The sequence below is a fragment of the Aplysia californica genome, unplaced genomic scaffold (assembly GCF_000002075.1).
Source record: "Aplysia californica isolate F4 #8 unplaced genomic scaffold, AplCal3.0 scaffold00304, whole genome shotgun sequence".
In the NCBI taxonomy this organism is placed as follows: domain Eukaryota; kingdom Metazoa; phylum Mollusca; class Gastropoda; order Aplysiida; family Aplysiidae; genus Aplysia; species Aplysia californica.
This window is the reverse complement of record NW_004797574.1, coordinates 704,535-715,979: the sequence shown is the minus strand read 5'-3', so window position 1 is coordinate 715,979 and position 11,445 is coordinate 704,535. Positions and strand designations below refer to the sequence as shown.

The window sequence follows — 11,445 nt, the reverse complement described above, 5'->3', positions numbered from 1 at the left end:
TCTCTCACGCACTCTCTCCTCCCTCTCTCTCTCTCTCTCTCTCTCACTCTCTCTCTCTCACGCACTCTCTCCTCTCTCTCTCTCTCTCTCTCTCTCTCTCTCTCTCTCTCTTTCTCTCTCACCTCTCCTTGTCATGTCTTTTAGTTTTGTGCATGTCAAAAGGGTGTTTGTCATTTGGAGGTTGGGTCAATGTACAGCTAAATAAGTCTTGTAGTCAGAGGCTTGGAGGGACTGCTGCATGTCTGCTTTGATCAAGAGATATTTGGTTTCTTTTAAGGACAAGCGGGCTTGTGACCTTATGCAGTTGCGAGCGCCGTAAAACCTCTACTAAAAAACAAGGGGGCTAACCCAGATTTGGGGGAGGGGGGGGGTGTTCCAGAAATCCTGACCTACACCAAAAGTTGGTATTGCCTTACGTATAGGAGAAGTTTGGTTTCGTTGGTGTGTTTATTTGTTTGATTATAAAAAAAAGACTCTCTTTGTCTTTTAAAGAAACTGAGTAAGGGTTCAAAAACTTTGTTTTAGATTTTCTCAAAACAGCATTTTTTGGGATAGCCTCCTTGTGCTTAAAAGCGACCATTTATAGTATCCTATATGATCTATGAATCTGTGAAATATTCATTATGACTTAAAATAATGTTTGTTCCATAATGCTGTACGTTCGGTCTTCATATCTTTCCTTTTAATATTGGCCCTCTGCCGTGGCTTAAAAGTAATAAAATTTTGCCGTAATCATGTGAAGCCCAGGACTCTGACCAAAGTGGATAACAATGTAACATTTCACTTACTAAACAACATAGCACTTCACTTACAAAACAAGCAAAACATTTCACTTACAAAATAACGTAAGATTTCACTTACCAAGAGTGACTAGTTTTCTGCTAACACTTACATCCACCACCCACCCAGTCCAACAATACAAAATACACAATTACACAACATCACACCAATACAGACAAGTAACGCACTATGTAATGTGCTGTTTTGTGTACTAGACGAGGAGAATCTGTAAAGAATATACATGCTGTGATCAGACAAACTAAGTCACACCACATATGTGAGGCAGCATGGAGAAATCAGGCACATGTCAAAATAATGAAAGTGGAGAAATTGGTATTTTCCCGCAGGTTTGATAGTTTTCGTTGAATTTTTTATTTTTGGCTCAACACCTTTCATGCCCATTAAAAATACATTTTAGTACAGATTTTATTGAAAAAAGCTGATTAAATGCATGACAGATGCAAATTTTCAGTTTCCATGGGCTCTCAAGCTAAGGAAATAACAAAACCAATAACTCTATTTGTCAAAAAATTGACAAGCGCCTGATACCACCAAGTCGTGACACATATATAGCAATGTGTGATGTCATCTTTTTTAACTTTACAATAATCATAATGCATGTTCCATATTTTAGCTCGCTTTTTTTTGGTATCATGTAGCTGTAGATGAACTCTAGCCGATTTACAGCAGTCAGAAAATGATGCATAGACAATGAGTTATGAACTGGGTGTAAAAATGCTTTGCTGTTATTTTGTTTTGTTTGTCAATGTTTTAGTGTGTGAAACGGCCTTCATAGTGTGGACAGATATAATCTCAGTCAATTGCTTTCCTAGTTACGCAATAGATGTGAGCAAACGGTGGCTTTGAATGTGATGAGACTACAAGAATGTGGACTTTGATGTAACAGTCAGCCATACGCATGTCACAAAAGACTCGAGTTTGGTCACCCTGTAGAGAAAAATAGTGGATGGTTGGCGGGTGCTCTGGTGTGGTTTGCTTCTTCTTTCCCATCAAACATCTATCGTCCTGATCTCCCCTTCTTCTTTTTTATGTTTGTTACTCTCTTGTAACACCTCTCATCTTCTGGCGCTCATTCGACCTTATGCAGTTGCGAGCGCCGTAAAACCTCTACTAAAACTAAAAAGCTAAAGAGAAAAATAGCTTATGGAGTATCTCCACATTTCTGCTCGAATGTGTCCCACACAGCGTGGATAGACGAAGTCGAGGGTTCTAGCATCCTCCTTCCTAGATTAGTGGATGTGTAAGACATTTCACGTACAAAGCAACGCAACATTTTTTTCACAAAACAGGGTAACATTTTTTTGGGGGTTTACAATTTGACCCTCACACAGCACAGCAGCTGATGCTACGGTTCATTGGGCTCATTAACAGTCAGTGTTCTAAATGCTAACTGTTCTCCAGAAGTTATGTGGATTGACCGTCAAATGGACAGTTTGCATGCTGGTATATTTGTTTATTAAATGGAGATTTTTTTGGGGCGCTTCGATGGCTCAGTTGTTATCCTGCTGGACTATGGAGGAGATGGCCTTGTTTCGAATCCCTAACGAGACATTCTGAGTTAGGGTTGTTTTGGGGAGTTTTTAAGGCTCTCCATCCATCTGGCTTAGTCCTGTCAGAGATGGACATTGAATCAGGAAGTCATGCCCCTTGAATAACCTTAGAGTGTTGAAAAGAGTATTAATCTGTTAAAACTGAACAATGTACAACATAATTATGTGCTTGGGAATTTTAAAAATTGTTTTAAAATTTAATTATCTGAAAAATGTGTGTCATAACAGCTGGCTTTATGTGTGTGTAGCCATTGATATCCACATTTTATGCTTATTTGTATATTTAAAGTATGTTTTTGTGCAGAGGTGATTAGATTGCCTGATTGCGAGGTGGGGGAAATAGCTGATGATGTATTGGTTGCTTTGATTGCATTTCATTTATTGTAGCTGCATTGCTAAAGGGTGCTTTTCTTGTGTGTTTTTTCTCCTTGTTTTGTCACATCTGTTTGTGTGTGTGTTTGTGTGTGTGTTTGTGTGTGTGTGTGTTTGTGTGTGTGTTTGTGTGTGTGTGTGTGATTCTTTTTTACCTGTGTGCTTTTCTGCTCTCACCCACCTGTAAACAATTGCTTTAAAAAAAATTCTATTTTTTTATTTATTTGCTGTAACTATCTGCTGGCGGAAAAAATATTTTTATCTATAACTTTTTGCTTCATTAACATAAAACGTCATCTTTTGCTTGCACCCGCCTCTGCTTTGGACTTTTCGCCTTTTTGTTAAATTTTTGGTGACTGCTGCAAACTACTTGGCTTTTAAAATTTGCTTACAAACTAACAAATTCTCTCTACAATTCCGATAAATTCTGTCTTTCTTGCTATTATTTAACTTGTTTTTCAAATTTGAACTAAAAAAATATTTGGGGTTTTGAATCGCGATCTGTGTCCTTTGGTTCATCTTTTTGTTCACGAAACCTCATATGGGTAACTCTTTGACATACACTTGGAATGGTCCCATGTACTTTTCTTTTTTCTGTGATTTGGCCATTTTCTTCTTCATTGTCCCGCATTGGTACGGATATTCTTCTGTCTGGATTCTATAATCAAACTTGGTGTTTGAACTTTCTGACTGGTGACCATGTCATTGTTTATTTTCTGCACCGCTATCACCGCATGCTGTTGTGGTCACTTCATCTCCTGACCTATTCGGCGGCCTTGACCTTTTTTTTTGTCTATGCACAATCACTGCGCCATCGTCGTTGTCTCTTCCTTTCTCCACCCCTCTCACCTCCACTACCTCCTGCCGCCTCCCCCCTTCTCTCCCACCCCACCTCCTGCCTCCCCCCTTCTCTACCACCCCACCTCCGCTACAACCTGCTGCCTCCCACCTCTCTCCCTCCCGCCTGGTTTTGTCCGCGTTTGTGCTGTTCTAAATGTGCCAGGAACTTTGGCGTCTGGGAGGTGCTGAGGGAGGAAGAGTTCTCCCCCTTGAAGAACGCAGACGGATCGGCCAACAGCACGCCCACCACATGCAGACACGCTCTGATGAGTCAGCACCACCGCTTTGTCCTGGCGGCCGGCGGGACGTTCATCCACAAGGACGGAACGCCGTACACAGACATACAGAGGTAGGTGTACGCGCACACGCTTTCTTTGCTTTTATTGCTGTTGTTGTCGTTGATGTTGTTTTTAAAGTCGTCATTTATTTGAAATTTTCTTCTAACCTCATTCACTGTTGTCACTGTGTTAATTTAACTTTTATTTCTTTGTTTTGCGTTTGTTTTTTTTAGTACATTTCGATTGCTCAGTGTAAGACCACCCTACATCATTTAGAAAAGAGACATAGGAGGGAGCCTTACATCGAGCAGTGTCTTTTTGGTACTTTTACCTTTTCTTTTCCCTTGTCTTTTTTTTTATTTTGTGTTTTTCCTTTATGTCGTTTCAATGTTGTGTGTTAAAGTTTTTCCAATTCACCATTTTTTTACTATCGCTTAAAGTAGCAGATTTCTATTTTATCAAATATTTTTTTACCTGAAGTTTTGGGATGCGCTGAGTACGCAGTTGCTATATCTCAATACACTTTTATAACAGCTGTCAATGTGTTCACTGTGAGCACCTTTCCTTTACTCTGTGGTTGGCATCTGTTGTGTATCCGATGGCTGTCTCTGCTTTGTTCTCTGCCGGCTAAACTCTTCACACAGCCTGTCCTTGACCTCTCAGAGACCACACTCTGTGCACTGCTTGTTCTGCCCAAGGCACTTCTGTTAGTTATTTGTTGCTGTTGTTGTTGTTGTCGTTGTTGTGGTTGTTGTCGTTAATGGTGTGCCTTTTGGTCTTGGGGATGGTTTAAGTGAGGACGCCACTGGTAGGTCCTCCTTCTTTGTTTCACTTTGTAGTTTCTGTTTGTTTCATCTCTTTTCTGTCTTAAAAAAAACGACAGTGGGTGGTTGGCGGGTGCTCTGGTGTGGTTTGCTTCTTTTTTCCTATCAAACAGCTATCGTCCTTATCTCTCCTCCTTTTTTTGTGTTTGTTACTGTTACTCTCTTGTAACACCTCTAATCTTTGGCACTTATATCACCTTATTGTGTTGCAAATGCTGTAGAACTCTTACTAAAACTAAAGTAAATGACAATTCTTGTTTCAATGTGCTTCTCTTTACTTATACAAAGAAACCTTGTGTTAGCACCTTTCCTGCACTATGTCCCTTTCCCTCGTGCACTCAATGACAGTGTCTGTCTTCTTCACCACCACCGTCGGCCAAACTGTTCACAGAACTCTTCCCTGACCACTTGGAGAGATAACTACTCTGTGCACTGCTTGCTCTGTCCCAGCCACTGCTTCGTTACACAATTGTTGTCGTTAATAATGCTGTCGTCTTTGGTCGAGTGACGGGTGGTTAGAGGGTGACACTGGTTAGTTTTCCTCCTTTTCTTTCCCTCGGTTACTTAGTTCAATTTTGTCTATCTTACTTTTTCCCAGCACTAAATGACCAGTATTGTATGGATGTGCTCCTCTTTACTCAAACAAATAGTTTGTCGTCTTTGTTGTTGTAAATGCTGTTGTCTTTGGTCTTGTGTCTTTCAACCCAATATTATGCTATAAAGTGTGTAAAATTTTATGGGTTATTCCCTACTACAGTGTACACTCTTGTTTAGGTCGTGAAGGATCAGACAAATTTTAGTACCTACTTACTTAATGAGAAGGTATTTGTTATTTTTTCACAAATGAAATCCTATTTTATGATTTTGGTTCAACAAGGCAAAGTAAACTCAATGATTAATTTGCTATGTGTTGGTAATATAGACTATGCACCTTTGTTTTGTGTGTTTTGTTGATCACGATAAATAAATAATTTACGAAAATAAATTTAGGTTGACATTTGGTGAAGACAGTTGTTTGAAGATGTCGTCAGTATTTAAATTTTAGTTTTAGTTCTCAGTTACTGTTGATGTAATTTTAAAGAATTGTTTTTTCTTTAGAGTTAGATATTCCAATCTGTTGATTTTTGCTATTGCAGTTGAGTTATTTAGATAAAGTAATTTTTAATTTACATATACATTGGAGTCCACTTTAACCAAAATCTGCAAGCCGCCAAATTTTCTTTGGGTTTTTCGGCTTAGAGAAGTTGCTCAAGCAGAAGAAAAAAAAATCATGGAATTTTTTTTTCTTTTGGTTTACAGCTATTTTCTGATTAACTGTGTTTTGTTTAAGCAGACTCCTCTGTACTTCTATGTTGTTATTGTGTTGACTCTTGTGCTGACTCACACTAACAGTTAACTCAGTCCTTACTGAGAGCATTACTGGTGGCAAACAGATCAGGGAAGTAATAGCTGATGTTTAATGTGAAGGAAGAAAAGGGGGGGGGGGGTTGTTGGTTTATTTCAATAGAAGGACATTTCCTACTGAAATAAGAATAAGTTGTGTGAGTTGTGATTGGCGAAACATGAAAATAGTATGTTTGAGTTCACGAGCGATGCCCTCTATGCAATTTCCTTGTACCTCATATTTTCCAAAACTCATTTTTTTTCACTATGCCATACTGATGTTGAAAAGGTGGAATTTTCTACTAATTCTCATCAAAGCGTGAAGTGAAACAATGAGAAGAGACACCAGAGGGTATTGAGACTTGTGCTGACACATGCTGGGTTTTTCAGGGGAAAGGAGCATAATTGACACTGACACTGCAAAGCAAAATTTATTTGAAATGATAATAATGATTGAACTTATATAGGGCATATCAATGCTCTACAGCATACTCTATAGAATGCTCTATGCGCTCTACAACTATCAAGAACTATGAACTTACAATAGTAATTGTATGCTGAGAGCTGATCCAGTAATCAGGGTGTAATACCATGTTAAGTAGCAGAAATAAATGTGTATCATTATTGTCTTCTTGTAAACTAATTATGAAGAAAGTTTTATTTCTTTGTTCTTTTCTTGAAAAAGGAGTGGGGAGGTGGAGGTAGATTCTTCTTTCTATGTCATAAGTCATGGTCTCAGTACCCTCTGGTAAGTTATTTATCCCTTTCCTGTGCATGCGCATGAGCCGTTAAATGTGTTGTGTTTGACATTACAGAAACAATAACAATGAAGAGAGTCACGCCAATGGGTAAGTTGAGTCTACGTACACACACGCGCTATATGTAGCGTACATACTAAGTCTTTGAGCACAGCTGCAAAGTAACTATGTATGTGGTTGGCAGGCGCTCTCATGCAATTTGCTCCTTCTCTCCTATGGAACAACTGTCCTCTTTCTTTTCTTTCTTTTCATGTTACTCTCTGGTAACACCTCTAATCTTCAGTATTTATTTGACCTAATTGTGTCGCAAGTGCTATAAAACTCTCACCAAAAAAAAATATAATAATTGCCCGTGCCCTGTTTTTACCAGCCAGTATTCCTGTGCTTTTTCTTACGTAGATAGCAACATGCAGAGCAATCTACTGTTAAGGTACGATTGTTTTAGATGGATTCACAGTCAGCATTGGTATGGTTTTGTATGGATTTAGAATTTAAAGAACAATGGTTGCCTGCTTCCTATTCTGTGGGCGGTTGGTGGGTGTTCTGGTGTGGTTTGCTTCTTCTTTCCTATCAAACATCTATCGTCCTTATCTGTCCTCATTCCTTTATGTTCTTGTTACTCTCTTGTAACACGTTTAATCTTCGGCACTTATATGACCTTATTGTGTTGCAAGTGTCATAAAACACTTACTAAAACTAAAAGCTCCCTATTCCAGCATGATGCCAATTGAGCCATTGATAAACACTTCGTGAATCACAATAAATGTTGTTAATTATGGGCGATATTGTAAAGGTTATGTAAAAAAAACTATCAATCATTTCAAGTCATTGACATCTGATAAGATTTAAAATTTGAAATAAGCAAGAGCCAAGGAGTTTTATTGTTTTTTAATAGGTATGTATTATGACTTCCTTCTCCACTCCTCCCCCCACCCCAAATACACACACACGCACACTCTCTCTTTTACACAATAATACAGTATGCATGTGCTAAGTCTTCCACATCTAGCACATGCACGTCATTTGTCTGCAAGAATGAACAAATATGTTGATTAAATAGAAAACACACATACACAAATTCAAATACACACACTCAAATATGCACGTACACACACACAAATATGCACATATATACACATGCACAAATACACACTCACACACAAATACGCACATACACACACATGCACATACACACACATGCACACACAGACACTCTCTCACTCTCTCTCACACACACACACACACGTACACGCACATACACACACACACGTACACACAGTGATATGAAATCAGTCCTGACATTTCCTTCTTCTCCCCCCCCTCCACCCCCACCTTACAGCCAACAGAGCCAGGATGAGGAGGACACCATCCAGTGTGAGATTTCCCCACTCGTCTCCTACTCCGGCGAAGTAAGTACATGTTCTCTCACACACACACACACACACACACACACATACGCACACACATTGTACACACTAGCACTCATTTACACATTCACACTCACACACACTCACATTGTACTCACTGGCACTCATGTACCCATTCACACTCACTTGCATCATTCACATTAACGCACATGCACATGTGTACACACCCTCTCATTGTACTCATTCTCACACATACAAGTTCACATACTTGCATAGTGCACATTAACACAGATGTACATGTGTACACACACTCGCATTGTACTCTGTACTCATTGACACATGTACAAATTCACACACGCTCTCATTTTGCACATCCCCATTGTTCACATAATACGCACACTCACTTTGTCAACATTCACACATGTACAGTATTGCGAGTGCCGTAAAACTCTTACTAAAGCTAAAACAAAGAGACATTTGATGTGCTTTAAATGTATACAAATAAGCAAAAAATGGCAGCTCAGCATGGTGCTTAAATGACCAAAATTGTGTCGATAGTGCCGTAAAACATCTACCCAATCAAATCAAGCAGCTCAGCATTTTTCTCTCTCCTTGCAGGATCTGGAGGATGTAGTGAAGGGCAAAAGCTTCCAGCCACCCGTGAGGTTCGAACTTGGACCCAACGGAGTTGCGGTCACTCAAGGGAGCAGCCAATGACCACAATCTGACAGCATTTCTGTAACATACCTTCGTCATCTGTAGTGTTGTAAATTATATTGACAAAAATATTATATTTATATATATATATATACATATATATATATATTTGCACTGTTTTTATTGTGATTAAGATCCCGGCAAGGGACGAACTTACATATATTTATTTGTGTTGGGGGTTTATGATTTTGTTTCGGTTACACTGTTCTTTCCACATTCTGCTGATTTTTTCATTTGCCCTCGAGAAAAACGGTTGTTTGTAGTTTCTAATAATTTTTAGGGCATTTAAGTTTGACTCAGGGTTCCATGTGTGAAATGAAATCTCTCCAGAAATTTGTATCCTTTTTATTCCAAAATTCAATGAATTCCATTCCGTTTATTGGTCTAGTCGGAGGTAATAACCATTGATTTCAAGATCTCCTGTAGAGTTGAACGGAAACAAAGAAAAGGGGATATGCTACATCTTTGGTCACTTAAAAAACATGTGTCAATAAATGTAACTGGGAATAAAAAACGAAGTAAGTTATTAATTTATCGTTTTGAAAAGAATATATCGTTGAACATAAATGAATAAGTACATGATTGAAACAGTAGTACAGGAGGTTGATAAATAAATAAATAGATGTATAAGTATTAAACAAAAAGTAATAAAAAGTATTGATTAATTATTATGGCACACACGCCATTCTTCCAGTTACGTCATTTCAACTTTCGTTTTTTTTAAAAACAACCAACCAAAACCAACCTATGTTGTCCAATGTTTTGACTACAGATTTTCCCTGCGGTATTGCTGAGCCATAACCTGCCCTTCATTATCGTTCGGTCAATACCATGAACACTGACACATGATGTACTATATATACTCGCCTATAACACGACCTCACGTATAATACAGGCGTTATACCGTACTGTACTTTGACTCCAAATTCGTTCCATTTTTGTTGGTTGCGCGTATAAATAGGGGCGAATTTCAGACATGCTGGAGGGGGGGGGGGGGGGGGGCAAGATGCGAGAAATCGAGCAGGCCGACTCATTGGACAACAGAAACAGTTTCTTACCTTAAAGAAATGTTGGTTATTGCTTGAGATTGATTTAATCTGTGAAAGTCCAATTCGGCTTTACTTTCACCTGTTCGGCGTTATTTTCACTTTGTTGAGCCCGATCCTGGCCATACGTCGTACGTATTTTTAGACTTTATAGTATAGAAAAAACTGCTTGTGTTGTAGGCGAGAATATACAGTACTGTTGTTTTAGGTTTGTTGATTTCATCTTCCAGTTTACCCCTTTTTTTTCCGCATGGACTGTAACTGCTGTGGGTTTGTTTTTTTTTGCTTGTTTGTTTTGTGGTATCTGGGTGTTGCTCCACTATGTAGCCTTCCACTGGGTTAGCTCATCAATACTTCTGTTTTAATGAAGATCACAGTTACCAATCTCAACCTTGTATAATTTATGCTTCAATGTAAATTTCATTTCAACAACCCATTCTATGGTTTATTCATGTCATGTAATATTTCGCGACCTCAGTGCTTTCTTGTCCTATCTCCGCCATTTTTAATAACAGTGAAAACAGTTCATAACAAAGAGCGAGCTTAAGAAGAAGTCACATTTTCAATGTTTAAAAAAAATGGAGGTAGGACAAGAAAGCAACAAGGTCACGATTTGTTTTTGTCCTTAGCTGAGCTAACAGGTTAGGGGAGATAACGTTTTGGAAGAATGGAGAGGTCAGGGTTCAAAAGGTCAGGCATTTTTAATTTTTCCACGATTGTACATGTTTACTATGCAGTTTGTTGTTCAGATGAACTTGACTAATTCCACAAACCTTTGACCTTATCATTGTTACCATATCCAAAATTGTCATGAAAGTTATTGTTCACCATTGGAAGAGTCCTACCCATGTAACAATTGTTGAGGGGGTTTTTTTTGTCTGTCTGGAGCAAATGAAGTCCTCTGGAGGCAGTGGCATAGTTAGTTACAAATTTGACCAGAGAGAGAAAGAAGTAGGAACAACAAGTGGCACCCTCCAACCACCCAAAACTGTGCTTGCGAATGACCTTATTCTTTATTTAGTAAGGAGTTGTATCTGTTCAAAATGAAGGTTTCTGGTTGTGTTGGGTGAGCCAATAATTACCACACCACTGTGGAATTTGACTCCCCTTGTTAGTATTGATTGGGTTTTAATCTCCCTTTGGTTCTGCTGTCTTTGTCCTCTGCTGGAAAAAGAAAATAAAGGGGGGTGTGGGGAGTACAGAGGGGAAAAGATGGTTGTGAGGGAAGGGGTGAAGAGACAAAGGAGGATATTGCTTCAAGTCTTTAGACACACGAAAGATATATAAGATATATACACATTTGAACCTATCCAAGACAGTCACATACTGTAGAGGAGAAAAGTGGTCATCTTGGACAGGTGGTCATCTTGGAGAGTGTCTTTAAAAGAAAAATCCAAGGTAGGAGGTGGTCATATGAACAAGTGGTCGTCTTGAAGAGGTGGTCATTTGTACAGGGGATTGGCTTGAACAGGTGGTCATTTGTACAGGTGATTGTCATGAACAGGTGGT

At 38.9% G+C, this 11,445-nt stretch overlaps 1 protein-coding gene across 1 annotated transcript in view; it reads left to right on the top strand.

Annotated features, from left to right (window-relative positions):
• Nucleotides 1-9,609, top strand: part of LOC101861053 (UDP-N-acetylhexosamine pyrophosphorylase) — a gene marked incomplete in the record, with an annotated part of 62,008 nt that extends 52,399 nt beyond the window's left edge. The window contains 4 exon segments of the mRNA XM_035970671.1: nucleotides 3,727-3,912; nucleotides 6,864-6,896; nucleotides 8,146-8,215; nucleotides 8,792-9,609. Coding sequence (XP_035826564.1) covers nucleotides 3,727-3,912; nucleotides 6,864-6,896; nucleotides 8,146-8,215; nucleotides 8,792-8,890 — 388 coding nt within the window.
• Nucleotides 9,610-11,445: the final 1,836 nt, after the last annotated feature.